The sequence below is a fragment of the Cavia porcellus genome, unplaced genomic scaffold (genome assembly GCF_034190915.1).
Source record: "Cavia porcellus strain 051 isolate PalLab524CR breed Dunkin Hartley unplaced genomic scaffold, mCavPor4.1 scaffold_8, whole genome shotgun sequence".
Lineage (NCBI taxonomy): Eukaryota > Metazoa > Chordata > Mammalia > Rodentia > Caviidae > Cavia > Cavia porcellus.
In genome coordinates this window covers 63509394-63527207 of record NW_026947491.1, presented here as the reverse complement: position 1 = coordinate 63527207, position 17814 = coordinate 63509394, and the positions used below count along the sequence as shown (strand labels likewise).

Sequence of the window (17814 nt, the reverse complement as noted above, 5' to 3'; positions counted from 1 at the left end):
TTAAACACTTGCCTTCGGGGCCCAACTTGAACGACTGCTTTCACACACATTCTCTGGCCATCCGGAAAGGAAACAACCTCACCTGTTAAACCTCTGTATCTCTGGGTGTCACTCAAAGGACAGACTGAAGACACTCTTGTTTCTCGAGGCTATATATTGAAGAAAATAATTGGCTTAAAGTGCATCTGACCAAGCATGGGGGCACATGCCTGTAACCCAGCTTTTTGGGAGGCGGAAGCAAAGAGGATCACAAGTTCAAGGCAGGCATGAGCAATTTAGTAAAACCCTGTCTTAAAGTAAAAAATTAAAAAGACTGGAGATGTAGCTCGGGGGTAGAGGGCCTAGCATGGGAGCCACAGGTTCCATCCTCAGAACCACACACATGCACGCACACACAAAGCCTCTATTAGCAATCCGTTAGGTAGCATCTTCCAAGTCCTCACTAAGACAGCTATGAACCACCAAAAGTCATATCCTCACAAATATACTACAAACAGATTGAAAGACAAACCAAAATCAGGAAGGAATTTTATGAAATTAAAGCTAGGGAAACTGGATTAAAGAACTTTAAGAACTGATTTTCTACTAAAAATTTAACAAAATTTTTGTCCTGAAAGTATTTCCATTATTTGTGCCTCTTCAGTTATTTACCTCCTAGTTAGAAACTGTCAACTATACCAACAGTTAAAAAAAAATGAAACGGGAACATTTCAGATAGGTGACATTTTATGGGGCATCTAGAATGCTAACCTAACAAAGCAAATAGTCAAGAATAAGGTTAGGATGAGAAAACATCTTTTGGGAATACTAGAGGAAAAACAAAATCAACCAGGTCATCCATATTAATACTTTGAAAGTCACATACAAGGCAAAACATAAAAAATTGGAAAAAAAGAAATCTTAATAAGAACTACAGTAGAAATGCATACATATTTATCAATCCTTCAAATAACACAAGGGTTGAAACATATAAAGTAATAAAGCCATTAGAATTTAAAGAAAAATACATGTAATTATTTTGAAAGACTCATACATATACACATATATGCTTTGAAAACTTGAGTAGGAAAATAGTAAGAAAAAATAGAATTGCATATTTTTACAATGTATAATACTGTAACTAATGTGATGTATGTATATATATATTATACATGATCAAATTGGTTGCCAGCAAAAGCATCTGTGAAATATTTAGAAGAGTTTATCATAATGTTTGTCTCAAATTTAAAAAAATCAAGATTCCCAACCGTTAGTAATCCAGACATACCCGAGTATGGTGCCACATGCCTGTAATTCTAGAACTCAGGAGGCCAAAGCAGGAGGATTGCTGGGAGCTGAGGCTAGTGGGTTACAGTGAGCTCATTCCAGCCTAACTCATACCAAGACCCTGTCTCAAGACACAACAAAAACAGCTTAGTCATCTCTAATTTCCACACTATAACTAAAAATTAACAAGGAAAATAAGTGCCCAAACATCTAAGTAACAATCAAGTGAAGGCAAGAATTAACACTACAATTATAAACCATGGAGAGATTGAAAATAGCACTACATGTCAAGTTACAGAAGGCCACAAAGGCTGCAGCCATGGACAGATTCGTGAGTGTACAACGGAGAGGGTTTTTGTTCCATAGGTTTCTTGGTTATAATAGTCTCAGACTTTTTCACTGTTTAAAATTAAGCCCTATCTACTCACCTATATATGGTCTCCATCCTCAGTTTGTAAATCACCATTTGGAGGAATTAAGCTGCCATGCCCTAGAATCTGCTCTTGCTCTCTCTCCTATTTGGCTTGATGTGCTGCTCTCAGCTCTCCACCTCCATGAGACACTAACCACCTGGAAGCCAGTTTAATTTCCTGACACACCTTTGTTTCCTTAAGTCTAATTGTTATTATAGACATAATACCTCACTTCAATTCTCAGTCTCTCATATGCTATTTTATAGGGACAGTCTTGCTGTCACTGTCACATGCTGTTTGATAGTTATGTTCTACACACTTTCTTTCAAACATACTGTAGTCTATATAAGGTGAAAAACTCCACTGCACTTTACAAAGAAAGGATAGAAATTATAAAGGGAAAATAGACTGGAACTCAATCTTCAGGTCTGATTTTTATGGACTCAAAAATTTATCACAGAATTCAATGGCATGGATACATATACACACATCTACATGTACATACCTGTACACATAAAGAAATGGAGGACACAGAAAGAATCTTTTTAGGACTCGTTTATATGAAGCATGTGTGTGTGTGTGCGTGTGTGTATGTGCGTGTGTGTTTAAAACTTTTGAAATCTGTTTCAATTTCAATTACTGGAACTAAAACAAAGAGATTGTTACTTTCAATTTTTATCATTGCTTTAATTGACAAACATTATTTTATGGCACATAACATGATGTTTTGAATTATTTATATATTGGAGACTGTTGAAAACAAGCCAATCAATATATGCGTTATCTCATAGATCGTATTTTTAAGAGATCTTTTTCTGTACACCTCCTGTGTTCAGTAAACTCATGAGTACAGAATATCGATGTCAAAAACATTAGGTGACTGGACTCTCCGACATATATGTAAATTACAGTTTGTGTCACTTCTGATTTCTCATTTCAAATGTGTTCACTTATACTAAATTCTTCACTTAATATTATTAGTCATTCTATTATTTCTGTGATGAATATGCTCATTACTAAATGTTAGTGTGATTCTCAATACACAATTATTTCCAACAATAAAGTTGTCAATTTCCTACAAAGGAATTATGAATAATTGCTATAGTTAATTGTAGTACAATATATATATATATATATATATATATATATAGTGTTTTTTATTTCCATAAACATTCTTACTGCATTATATGCATGTACAGAAATAATTCATGTGATGTCTAAAGCTAATATTCTTCTCCCATATAGACGAGGGTCCAATGTATCTCTTACACTGGACATGAGTAGTTTGGGGAATGTTGAACCATTTGTGTCTATACCCACCCCCCGGGAGAAGGTGGCCATGGAGTACCTGCAGTCAGCTAGCAGAATTCTCACAAGATCACAACTGAGGGACGTTGTGGCAAGTTCGCACTTACTCCAAAGTGAATTCATGGTGAGCCTATTTCTTATTCATTCTTCAATATTTTTATACAGTTTGGAAAATTGCAAGATAAATACAGAAAAGAAAGTGTCCCAGGTCCAAACAACATGCAGTAAACAAATGATTGCAGTTCAAAAGGTAAAATACAGTGGGTCCAGAGCCACCCTCTATCTAACAGCTATTGACAAGTGATCACACTACACAGTGGTGGCTAAGGTGAAGCAGAGTGTGTAAGGACTGGCCAGGCAACACATGGCAGAAAGTATCTGGGCAAAAAAGGGTCAATTCAGGATTGCGAGATAGATTTGCTGTTGCTGTTTGGGAAATTAGATTGTTCAGTTAAGTACAGCACTGAACTTAACGTGAGAAGTTAAAACATCTGAAAATCAAAAATATAAAAGAAACAAAACCCCGTATCTCTAAGAGGATGGACTTTATGTTGTGCCTTAGAAAGATTACTGCATCCACAGCAGTGCAGACACTAGAAGGAGGCATTTGGAGAGTCTAGAAATAATTCTGTTGAACCAGGATGGTGGTTTATCCTAAGATAGTAGCAGTGAAAATGGAAAGAACCTATAAGAATCCACAAAATGTGTGCTTGACTGGATGAAGCAGCCAAAAAAGTACGAAGTGAGGGATGATACCAAGGTTTTTGCCTTGAGCAGCAAGCACACAGATTGTGCTCTAGAGTGAAATAAGAAACAGGGAAGGAAAAAGAAATATGGGCTAAATTTGATGTCAAGTATAATTTTAGACTTAGCAATATGCTGAAATAGATTAATTCATGATTCCACGTACATATGCAGAGAGACATGGAGTCAGATTAGATCTTCGGTCTAATTGTTGCTAAAGGAAAATACACATTTGATAGATCACCTTGCATCTTAAATCAGTTATGAATTCTAAGCCATATCAATTATGTATAACAAATTGGACATTCTAGAGTCGGTTGAGATATGTCAAAACAAGATCATGGTGAAAAGATCAAGAAATGGGTTAGATTTACTACTAGCCCCATCAACCATTAAGTGTTCAAAGCAAAATACAAATGTGGAGTTTTTAAAATGAAGCTCTGTAGTGTGTCATCTTTTTATATGTGAAGAAAATTAGACAAGTCAGTGATCACACACACCCAGCTACTTAAGATAGTGAGGCAAAAAGACTGCAAATTCAGAGGGTAAGCTAGGCAATTTAGTGAGATCTTCTTCAAAATAAAATAAACTTTGCTGGAGAGGTTTCGTAGTTTAGTATAGTATTCACTGTATTCATTCCTGATAGCTCAGTATTCAGTCCCATTCACATACACACATGCACATGTATACATGTACATGCACACTTCATAACCAAAGATATACTTAGGTGTTTCTTCTAGAGATACCAGCAGAACTTTGTTTATAGAATAAGCCTTTTATAAAGAAAGATGAAGCCAACATGGAGTATCCAGGACAGAGACTTCTAGAAGATTATAGATTATCAGTATGCATCAGGTAACAAGAGATAAAAAGGAGAAGAAGGAAAAAAATACAGTACCTGTTTTGTGACTTTGTCAAAACAGGCTGACATGCTTGAGGTTATCAAACATGGAATGATCAAAACATGTTTTTTAATTGAACATTCAACAATTTTGGTTATCTTGGTAATTTGAAACTAAGAAGTTAAAATATTTAAGTGGAGTAAAGGATATTTTAAATATATAAAATAGAAACTAATATAATGATGTTAAAAATGTAAGCTATTTTTCTCCTAGACCAAGTCTCAAATCCATAATATAGTCTGATGTGTCTCAAATTTTCATATTAAAAACTATGGCAATTTGAATTAATTTATAATTGATTTCTTTTATTTCAATAAATATTAAGATGTTAGTTACAGTTTTCACTGCAGAAATTTAAGTATAAAATTTACCTATGTAATCAAAGGATTTAATATTTAATAGTCATTAAATAATATAAATCTTGTTATACTAACCTTATTTAACCAATCCTTTGGAAAATTTTATGTTAGAAAATGTACTTCACATAACCAAATCCTATTTTTGCTCACATTTCTAGGTTTAATGCTTCTATATAGACCTACTATTCTATTTATTCCCCCTCCAGACATTTTAAACCTGTGACATATACTCTGACTAAATAAAAAAATTTATTTTCTAGTAGGAAAAGAAAGTGTCTGGGTGTCTTTAGCTAAATATCGCATTCATAATCATGAATGAAACAGTCCAATTACAAAGCATCCCTTAATTTAAAATTATATCATTATTCACATCAACAAAACACTTTCATATTTACCAATTTTATCTAAAAGACCTAACATTAAAACTAATATTAAAAAAAGAATTCATTTTAATGAGTTCTTTATGTTGAACTGATATAAAAATTTGATAACTCTTGACTATGCTGTTTTGAAAAAGGCTTTGAGCTGTCTATATAATCCCATCAGTTATGTCACAAGATTTTTAAATCTAAGCAAAGTGTTTTCTCTTTCACAACGGCATATAAAATAATAATGTCTGACACAGCAAACTGCCTCTTAGAAGCTAGCTTGAAAGAGTGCAACCAACATGTTTATAAAAGGAAGGGTGTGGGTCAGCCAGAGGTGGCAGCCTGCTGTTTTATAAATGACTTTGAAGTCCAATCAAGCACAGATCAAATAACCCCCTGTCGAGATTTTCTTTGTGTCAGCATTACATGTACTAATTTGGTATCATTTTATTTTTGTAGGAAATACCAATGAACTTTGTGGATCCCAAAGAAATTGACATTCCACGTCATGGAACAAAAAATCGCTATAAGACCATTTTGCCAAGTAAGTTTCTTCCTTTCTTTTTTTTTTTTTTAACTAAGATTGAACTACAATCACTTGAGCCACTGAGCCAAATGCCCAGCCCATGCCTGGTAAGTTTCTTGAGTTAATAATTCATATTGTAAAGCACAGGATAAACCTTTGCAATTCACTTTACCTCGTAGTAACTTTGTCATGCATTATTTGTATCATAATGACCAACTCATTGTTCCAGTAGATATGTGGTTTTAAAACTTTGTCTTGCTATACATTATGGTCAAGTGATTTTCATCACTAGTGTTGAGAAATTAATTGGTGAAGAAGAGTCTTTTCCATTGGTGCTGAGACAACTTGATATCTGCATGCAAAAAATAAAAAAATAAACGAAGTGAACTTTTCCTTACACCCTATACAAAAATTAATTCTACATGAATCAGATACCTACAAGTAGGTAGCTGAAATTATAAAACTTATAAAAGGAAAAAGTCAAAAGTTTTCATAATCTTGAATTACTCATGGTTCTTAGATAGGAAAGTATAAGTACAAAGAACCTCCCAATAAAAGCAGATAAATTAGCTTTCACCAAACTTTAAACATTTGGTGCCTCAAATGGCACTATCAAAAAGGTAAAAAGACAACATACAAAATGAGAGAAAATAATATAAATAAACAAAGGACTTGAATAGGTATTTCTCCAGAGAAGACACACAAATTACTCATATGCAAGTGAAACACTGTTTAACTTCATCAGCCATCAGAGAAATCAAAACCACAATGAAATATTACTTCATATCACTAAGATGACTCTGGTAAAAGTGATAGGAATTAAAAAATATTGATGATGATGCAGGAAAATTGAAACATTCCTCTTCCTTCTCTCAACTTCTTTCCCTGCCTAAAATTTTAAAATTTTCATCAAAAACATATCAAACATTAAGTGTATGGCATACATATCCATCATAATTATCATATATATTATCATATATAAGTGTGTATGTGTGCATGTGTGTGCGGGCAAGCTACCATTTAGTTTCACAAGGACTTGGAAATTATTAGGGTTACTTGAAGGTTCAGCCTTCTCTGTTTCCTGGCTGGCGGATATCAGACGACTGCTTCCCAATCCTGTGTCAGCTTTTCCATTCCCAGAACTGGGTGAACTGCTCAACCAGGGCACCTGTGCTGACAACTGATGCCGCCAGTGATGGAATTTCTGTTGAAAATGCCTTTAGCCCAAACACCTCACCCACTCCTGTTACACAAAATGTAACTTAGGAAATAAACTTTGTACAGCCACACTACGGGTTGAAAATTACCAGAAAAGACTCAAGTGGATAACATAAATTCAAAACATTGTACAAATTGGTAATTAGCAAATGATCAAGATTTTAAATATTATGGATGTTTTTATTGTTTTAACCTATGATAAACTCCTCTTAAATTTAGTTTTCCAGCCTCTATATGACAGTATAGCTTTAACAATTGAAAGATGTTTTCCAGCAGATATATGGGTAACCAAGTGCCAATTAAACAATAGAGCTTCCTCTGAAGACAATGTTAATCTGCTTCAGGACACTCTCAATGGAGCATTAAAATGATAAAATCAAATTTATTTAAAATTACTTTGTAACATAAACATTAATTATAAAAATATGTTGTCTTCTAAAATCACAAAAGCAATGAGGAAAATACTAATCACATATTGAGAAGAAATTATTAGCACACATTAAAATATAATAAATGTTATATGTATTTATTTTACATAGTCAACTTATTAATGCAAATATAAAGCAATATATACAAAATTAAAGAGCATAATTTATTCTGGTAATTATTTCATATTTATAAATGTACTGTATAGTAATGTTTTCTACTTAAATTACGTTTTTCTATTATTATACTAAATTTTTACCACAAGGTATATATCCAAATAAATGAGCCATTTGAAGAGGCAAAAAGTTGTGTTAGATTTTGTTTCCTATTACATATTAGAATTAGATCTTATTTCCAACTCTGACAAAAAATTACAATTGTTGGCAGCGCACAGTGATGTATGGACACCCATGTTTATAGTAGCAAAATTTGTAATATCCGGATCTTAGAAACAACCTAAGTGTCCATCAACTGAGGAATGAATAAAAAAGTTGTGGTATTTTTATACAATGGAGTACTACTCAGCTATAAAGAATGATCACATTGAGATATTTATAAATAAATGGATGCAACTTGAGACCATACTCATAAGCGAAATAAATCAAACTCACATGTATAAATACTGTATAGTTTCCATAATGTAAGAAATGGTAACAGTACTAAGAGTTTATGGTAATCATGATTCCCCATTACATTGCTTTGGAGCCTTATAATGTTCCTATTCTTTAGTTGGAATGGTTTTATCTGAGTTGTTTGATTTTATTATCTGTGATGGCATGAACAGCTATTTTAAAGACAGCAAGACATTATAATAGCCAGGATTTAATATCATCTTGTTTTGAAGTCCTACCATGCTTTTGTCCTTCTGTTTCCATTGGTTCTATCATGTTGTACCTTATTGGATTTTACTATGGGTGATAGTATAAACAAATCTTCTATGGACAATAAGATAATATAGTAACCATTTTTCATTTTCTGTTATTTGATTCTGAATGTGCTGTAATACTTTCATTCTCTTTAATGGTTTTATACTATTTTGTTGTGTTTGATACAATTGTGTATGTAGGCATACTCAACTATTTCAAGGAAAGAGACATCAAGGTAGCTAGTGATATATCGGATTATCTTGTGGTGAAATACTGTGTTGCTTAAATTGTTCTGTTCTGATCTGCTTTCTTATGTCCTCTTTTATCTTAATCTCTTTAAAGTAAAAAAAAATTGTTGGTAGGCTATTTAATCTTCCTCTGCCATCTTTTTTCTTGCATCCCTAAAAAACAATGATAATAACACTACCCTACAAGACTACTAAAAAAATTAAATGATAGTATATGTGAAATGACTAGCAAATTTCTAATGGATCCTTCCCTTCCTGTATGATAATGGATCATTATCCAACATTAATCCCAGGATAAGTTACAGAAAATACCCTTATATTTAGAGAGAAGTTGACAGTTTCCAAGGCAGAGTACAAAAGAGCCCTATTTCTCTTACAGTTTATATGTGATTCTTATGAGTTTCCATACAGTCACTGTCTTATATTGTCAAATTCAATCCTTTATAACTATGGAAATGTTTTGCATTTCCAATATGATGACTATTAGCCTCATGTGACAACTGAGCACTTGAAAAATAGTTAATGAACCTGACAAACTGTTTTCTAGATTTTATTTTACTCAGTTAAATTTAATTACTATAGCTGCATATTAATAATGGCTGTCACAGTGCACTACTCAGGCTGAATGCACTGTCTTTTGCAGTGAAGTTGAGGTTGACTCCTAATCACCTTGAAAGTCTAGTCAGTCCTTTCCTTTCCTCCCATTTTCTATTTATCTTGAATTCATCTGTGAAAACTGTCTTATTTTCTTCCTAGAGGAAACATCTTAAGAATATTAAAAGAATAGCCTTTGACAAAATCTGATGTCACCAAAATATCAAGATCCAGTTGTCATTTTGTCTACTAAACAGGAAATTTAAAATTATCATAGATATTTTAGAAACACCAGAGTAGAGAAATTTCACAAATGCAGATTTGATGGGACAGATAAATACAGTTTTGGTGGAAGAAATCTATACTTATGTTCAAAAAAGTTGGAGGGTGAAAAAGAAATAAAGAAAAGATATAAGGAAGGAGAAATTAAGGAAAACAGAAAAGGAAGAAGAAAGGGAAAGAAGGAAGAAAAAGGAAAGAATAAAAAAGAGAAAAATGATCAGCTTTTATATTCATAATTTTATTGAAATACCCAGATATGCCATAAATAGTATACAAAATATTTAACATATTTAACATACAAAATATTTAACAGAAACATTTGTTCAGAAAAAATTACACAAATTTTATAAATATATAGATTTAAAATCTATAACATTAAGAAAAATTTAAAAGTACTGATGAAAATGATGATGATAAAGTTTTATTAGTCCCAGCCAATGTATTAAAAGGCTTTCGTTGAAAATCTACATTTTGGATATCTCAGCAAGCAGGGGAGCATTGCAGGTTCCAGAGGCCCCACGGCCTGTGGTAAGTGCTCAGCGCACTCTGCCCAAAGCCCAGACTGTTCGGGACCCTCCAGGCTTCCAGGTGCAGTGAAGTGGATAAGTGGGTTTGAGGCCTCTACATCCGCCTCCCCATCCCGGCTGCGCTTGGAGAACTGTGGAGCTTCCAACAAACAGGTGGGCGCACAGTGTCCCTGAAGCCCAGCTTATCTGAAACTATGGAGTTCTAAACATGCAGAAGAGGGCCATTGGTTCTACAGGCTCAGTGGCTTGGGGAAACGGGGTGCCAGAGTCTCAGGAGCTGTGAACATAGAAGGGGATTTCCAACAGACCTTGAGGAAGCTTTCAAATAACACTTGAAACAGAAATATAGGAAAATGACAAAATGAAAGACCAAATTACAACCTCAAACCTCCAGCCCATCTCAAGAAAACCTAGGAGCAATGTATATAGAAGAAAACATATGCCATTCACCTCAAATATCGGACACAATAGCTACTGAAATTAACAAGAAACTCCAGGAAGCTTTAAAGAAATTCAAACTTGAAATAATCTCCCAGGTAAAAGAAGAAATGATAAAAGAAATGAAAGAGATTCTGAATATATCTAAAGAAAAGACAGTTAAAAGATTGGAGGAACTAAACAAAAAGATAGAATCCCTAGATGAGCAATATAAGAAACAAACAGAATACCTAATGCAGATGCACAGAGATATACAGGAAATAAAAAACTCCACTGAAAGTTGTAAAAACCACCTCAATGAAAGTGAAGATAGAATTTCAGACCTTGAAGACAGGATTGCAGCTAGTGAACAGGAAAGAAAAGATCTTTTAAAAATAACAAGGAATCAGGAAACAACAATTCAACAATTGCAAGATGATGCAAAGAAAAATAACATAAGAATGATAGGATTAATGAAAAAGAAGGAGACAACATAAAGGATGTCAAGAGGATATTTAGAGAAATAATAGCTGAAAATTTCCCAAGCATGAGATCAGAAACCAACATCAGGATCAGTGAAGCATATAGAACTCCAAATAGTCATAACCAAAATAAAACTACACCCAGACATATAATAATCACCATCCCAGAAATCCAACACAAGAATAGATTATTAAAAGCTGTCAGAGAGAAAAGACAGATCACTTATAAAGGAAAACCTATCAGAATCACAGCAGACTTCTCAGCACAAACAATAAAGTCAAGAAGAGCATGGAGTGAAGTATTCCAGATCCTAAAGTAAAATGATTTCCAACCTAGACTGATGTATCCTGCAAAACTATCATTCAAAATTGATGGTGAAATACGAAACTTCCATGACAAAGAACAGCTGAAGAACTTCGTGAACACCAAACCAACCCTCCAAAAATATTGAAAGACAGTTTAGATACACAAAGGAAAAAAACCACTAAGCAAAGCAGATAATTAAACAGAACAGAAAGATAAAGATGCAACAGCAGAGAGATAAAATGTCAACAATAAACCAGCATTTAACAGTAATAACCATTAATGTAAATGGTCTCAATACACCAATCTAAAGAAACAGACTAGCAGAATGGATCAAGAAACAAAGTCCAACCCTATGCTGTTTACAGGAAACCCACCTAACCAGAAGGATACAGACTGAGTACAAAGACTGAAAGTCAAAGGATGGAAAACAATACTTCATGCAGCAGGATTCAAAAAAAAAGCAGGAGTAGCCATTCTGTTTGCAGACAATGTGAACTTTAAACCAACAATGACCATAAAGGACAAAAAAGGTCACTACATACTCGTTAGGGGAAAACTCCAAGAGGAAGAGATAACTATCCTAAATATATATGCACCAAACTCCAGAGCACCCAGTTATATAAAACAACTATTAACAGAAATGAAAACTCAAATTATCAGTAACACAATTGTATCAGGAGACCTTAATACGCCATTGACACCAAGGGACAGATCAACCAGACAGAAAATGAGCAAAGAAATAACAGAACTGAATCATACCTGCGAACAAATGGATTTGATAGACATATACAGAATGTTCCACCCAACAACATCAGAATACACATTCTTCTCAGCAGTACATGGATCATTTTCTAAAATAGACCATATATTAGCTCACAGAACATATTTCAACAAATGCAAAAGAGTTGAAATCATCCCTTGCATGTTATCGGATCATAGCACTCTGAAATTAGAAATTAATGATAAAAGATACTGCAAAAATCCCGCAAACACATGGAAACTGAATAACACACTCTTGAGTAATCAGTGGGTCACAGAAGAAATTAAACAATACCTAAAAGAAAATGAAAATGCAGATACAACTTACCGGAATTTGTGGGATGCAATGAAAGCCGTCCTCAGAGGAAAATTTATTGCACTGAGTTCCCACATCAGGAAATCAGAACGAATACAAATAAATAACTTGATGCTACACCTCAAACAGCTAGAAAAAGAAGAGCAAGTCAAGCCCAAAGCCAAAACAAGGGAGGAAATTATAAAAATCAGAGCAGAAATCAATGCAATAGAGACTAAGAAAACAATCCAAAGAATCAACGAATCAAAGAGTTGGTTCCTTGAAAGAATAAATAAAATCGATAAGCCCCTAGCCAACCTTATGTTAAAAAGGGAAGAAAAAGCTCAAACTCATGCAATAAGAAATGAAAAAAGTGAAATCATTACAAACCCAATAGAAATACAGAAGATCATCAACACCTATTTCGAAAACCTCTACTCTCAAAGGTTTGATAACACAGAAGAAATAGACAGATTCTTAGAAACATATGAACTACCAAAGCTAGATCAAGAGGATGTAAAACTGTTGAATAACCCAATCTCTGCTAATGAAATTGAAAATGTAATTAAGTGCTTAGCTTCAAAGAAGAGCCCAGGCCCAGATGGATTCACTGCAGAGTTCTACAACAAATACAAAGAAGACCTAATGCCGACACTCCTCAAACTATTCAATGAAATTGAAAGGGAAGCAATCCTTCCGAAGTCATTTCTGGAAGCAAATATTACTCTAGTACCAAAACCTGAGAAAGACCCAACTAAAAAAGAGACCTATAGACCGATCTCCCTAATGAACACAGATGCAAAAATCCTCAATAAAATATTGGCAAATAGGATGCAGCAAATCATCAAGAAGATTATACATCATGACCAAGTGGGATTCATCCCAGGAATGCAAGGTGGTTCAATATACATAAATCAATAAATGTAATCCACCATATCAATAAAGCCAAAAGTAAGAATCAGATGATCATTTCTATAGATGCAGAAAAAGCCTTTGATAAGGTCCAACATTTATTCATGATAAGAACTTTACAGAAAATTGGAATAGATGGTTTTTACCTCAATATAATAAAAGCCATTTATGACAAACCAAGAGCCAGCATCATACTAAATGGCCAAAAATTGAAAGCCTTTACTTTAAAATCAGGCACAAGACAAGGATGTCCTTTATCACCACTCCTATTTAATATAGTACTGGAAGTACTAGCCAGAGCAATTAGGCAAGAGAGAGAAATAGAAGGGGTAAAGATAGGAAAAGAAAAAGTTAAATTATCATTGTTTGCAGATGACATGATACTCTACATAGAAAACCCCCTAAACTCCATTGAAAGACTCTTAGATACAATAAATAAATTCAGTAATGTAGCTGGATACAAAATCAATACTCAGAAATCAATAGCATTCCTATACACGAACAACAAAACCACAGAGAGGGAAATAAGAGAAACCACACTCCTCACATTAGCAAGCAAAAAAATGAAATATTTAGGAATTACTCTTACTTTCGTGAAAGACCTATACAAGGAAAATTATAATACACTGAAAAAAGAAATTGAAGATGATCTCAGAAAATGGAAAAACATCCCTTGCTCATGGATAGGAAGAACAAACATTGTGAAAATGGCCATTCTCCCAAAACTGTTATACAGATTCAATGCAATCTCAATTAAAAAATACCATCAACATACCTTATAGGTCTAGAGAAATCACTCCTAAAATCCATCTGGAACCAGAAGAGACCTACAATAGCAAAGGCAATTCTAAGCAGCAAAGGCAAGGCAGGAGGCATCACAATCCCTGACTTGAAGTTATACTACAAAGCAACAGTAATAAAATCAACATGGTATTGGAATCAAAACAGAGCCAAAGATCAGTGGAATAGATTAGAAGATACAACCACAACTACAAACACACTCAACCACCTTATCTTTGATAAAGGAGCCAAGCAGGTTCACTGGAAGAACGACAGTCTCTTTAATAAATGGTGCTGGAAAAACTGGCTCTCCATTTGCCGAAAACTAAAGCTAGACCCATGTCTATCACCATGTACTAAATTAAAATCTAAATGGGTCAAAGTTCTGAATATTAAAACAGAAACACTAATCTATTGGAAGACAAATTGGGTAGAAACCTTGAAGACATAGGAGTAGGTAGAGAATTCATGAACAGGACTCAAACTGCACGGGAAATACTTCCCAGAATCAATAACTGGGACCACTTCTTATGAAAAAGTTTCTGCATGTCAAAAGAAATCTCCTGCATAGTGAAAAGAAAACCCACAAACTGGGAAAAGATTTTAGTGAACTCTCTCTCAGACAAGGGACTCTTGTCTAAAACATATAAAGAATTAAAAAACTTAGACCCACAAAATTCAAAGATCCAATCCAAAAATGGGCATCTGAGATGAATACGCACTTCTCAGATGAAGAAATGCAAATGGCAAATAAATACATGAAAAAATGTTCATCATCATTGGTCATTAGAGAAATGCAAATTAAAACCACACTGAAATACCATCTCACTCATGGAAGAATGGCCAGGATCAAGAAAACCAACAACAACAAATGCTGGAGAGGCTGTGGGGAAAAAGGAACTCTCCTACACTGTTGGTGGGACTGTAGACTGGTGCAGCCTTTGTGGAGGTCAGTCTGGAGATTTCTCAAAAAGCTGGGATTGGAAGTCCCATTTATTCCAGCTATTCCACTTCTATGCATATTCTCAGAAGAACTGAAAGCATCATACCACAGTGATATATGTGCACCTATGTTTATAGCAGCACAATTTGTAATCGCCAGATCTTGGAATCAACCCAAGTGTCCATCAACTGAGGAATGGATAAAAAAGTTGTGGTATTTCTATACAATGGAGTATTACTCAGCTATAAAGAAGGATCACATTGAGATATTTATCAGTAAGTGGGCACAGCTTGAGACCATACTCATAAGTGAAATAAATCAATCTCGCATGTGTGAATACCGAATAGTTTCCCTAATGTAAGTAAAGATTCAAATATATAAAAGTATGTGGTAATCATGATTCCCCATTATGTGGCCTTGAAGCCTTATAAAGTTTTCACTTATCAATTGATAAGGCTTTATTCTGGGCTTCTTGATATGGAAATATTTGAAGCTATAGTATATGAAGTTTTATTCAAATATTTCAAGGAAAAAGACAGACACTATGGTAACTACTATTAAGTCGGGTTATTTGGTAGTGAAGCACTAGGTTGCTGAAACAGTCATGCTTTGACCTGTATTGTTATATTGTTATGTCCTCTTTTATCTCAATCTCTCCCTTATTCATTAAAAAAATTATTTAGTTATTTTTTATGTTTTTTTAATTAAGGGGAAAAATTAAAAGGATATATAATAGTAACTTTTTTTGATTTCCTATTAACTTGTTTTGAAGTCCTGTAATACTCCCACGATCTTGTTTTGACTGATTAGACTCTGTTCCATTCTGTATGATAGTATCAAGTTTGAGGGTATAGGCAACTACTTTGAAGGCAATGAGATTCACTAAGATGCCCATTCTGGTTTGACTATTGTCTCCTTTGGAAATCCTGTAATGTTTACAATGCTTAAGTTTTATTGGTCTTGTTCTCTACTGTTTAGTTCAACTTTATAATACCTAATGAGATAGACAATTCTTTTTAAGGAAACAAGAGACATTAGGGTAACCATTGTTGATAACCTTGTACTCTGTTTTTACATCATGTGCTATGTCTATCCTTGGTTTTGACTGACAGCTTTGTTTTGCCGTATTTGACTTTATTCTCTCCCCCCCAAAAAAGTAATAAGAACTAGGAGTAATAAAACCCAAAATGTGTAAATTTTGTTGTAAAAAAGAGAAGGAAAAAAAGTGCTCTAAAAGATACAACAGCAAGTGTGTTTAGGGGTGTTAAATAGCTGACCATATTAATGTTTTTGGTTGGATCATTGGACACAACTGTTTGCAGTCTCACTGTTTGAATGTCCACAGTGTATGCTTTGATACTGTGACTTGAGCAACCATCTCTAAGATGATAATATGTAATCTATTAACTGGTGATTTCTGTTTTTTTTTTTTTGTAGTTATGTATTACTTGTACCCTTACACCGCTTTGTTTTGTTTTGTTTTTTCTCTTTTTCCTTTTAAATAAAATTTTTAAAAAACAAGAAAAGAAAATCTACATTTTTCCCTCTTCAGTTATATGTTGTATTCTTGCTTTTAAAAAATAGAAACCTCTAAATATGTGAAAATTACTATAAAGTACTAATTTCCAATATACACTTAATTCAGCATGACAGGGAAATTTCATAAATAGAGATGTTTATAGCAGTTTATAGAGTTCCCATACTCTATAAATCATACACATTGTAATCATACACATTGTTAATCATACACATTGTAAAAACTGAAGGAAATGTGCCTTTTCTCAAATGTTCCTTTCCTGCATAGTTCAGGCCCTTTATGGAAACATCTAATAATCAATAGACAGTGGAGGAAACAGAAGTGTTCTTGTCTCCTGATAAGAAAAAAAAATAGAAAATCAAAAACAGTGTTTCTAATAGAAATTAATTCTAGTATTAAACAATGTGCATACCACAGTCGTCCAAATAGAAATTGTATGGGATACAAAAGTGAATTAAATGACAGCCCCTGGCCTCCAAGGACTTACCACTATCCACTGAGTACAGGCAGAAATTTAAGTACTTCACAAGCAAAATGAATACTGACATAAAATTCAGGGAACCCAAGCAAAAAAATAAAAATGAGTGTCCAATACTGCCTAGGAGGGCCAGAAAGGGATTGGGAATCATATATTTCCTCAGTTGAGCTTTGAAGAATGAAGATTTCACCAGAGAGAAGGCAAAGAAAATAGTATGTGCAAATGCCAAAAACTAGAAGAATGTGGAATACCGAGAGATGTCCCTAGATCCATGGGACTAGATCAGATGGTAAACGTGGGAAACGTGATGAGGCTTTGGGAAAAGACAGAGCCGCTCTCCTCTACTGAGAAGGAAGAGCCTCATATTTTATCCTCTAGGCCTATACTGTCCAGAAGAGCAATCACTGGCTACAGATGGCTGTACAAATTTAAATTTAAATGCATCAAAATTAAAACTAAAACTTTTATTTTTGATGCATACTAGCCACTTGCCAATGTTCAACAGCTGCCCGCGCTTAGGGATTATACGCTGTTAACTAAAGACAGCTTCTTCCACATAGTGTAAAGGATTTGGAGCAGACTTTGGTTTAGTTGTAGAGAGAAAAGAAATCAGTACTACAGGAAACTCAGGGCTACCCTGGTTGATCTAATCACTGTAACTACTCCTAAAGCAATAATACCAGGGGCTGGGGATTTAGCTCAGCGGCATAAGCGCCTGCCTTGAAAGCAGCCAGTCGTGAGTTCGATCCCCGGTACCGATAAAAACGAAAAAGACCAAAAAAAAAAAAAGCAATAATACCATTTAGTCTGTACCTTAATTTCACACCAAAAGGAATTCCTCTATTCTAGTAAAGGGA

General features: G+C 34.1%; 1 protein-coding gene across 2 annotated transcripts in view; it reads left to right on the top strand.

The window, feature by feature from the left end:
* The window catches only part of Ptprr (protein tyrosine phosphatase receptor type R), a 276029-nt gene that overhangs the window by 204370 nt on the left and 53845 nt on the right, over positions 1-17814 (top strand). For both annotated transcript variants that reach the window (XM_013159524.3, XM_063255140.1), the window contains 2 exons: positions 2925-3111; positions 5820-5904. In XM_013159524.3, coding sequence (XP_013014978.3) covers positions 2925-3111; positions 5820-5904 — 272 coding nt within the window. The remainder of the gene's footprint in view (positions 1-2924; positions 3112-5819; positions 5905-17814) is intronic.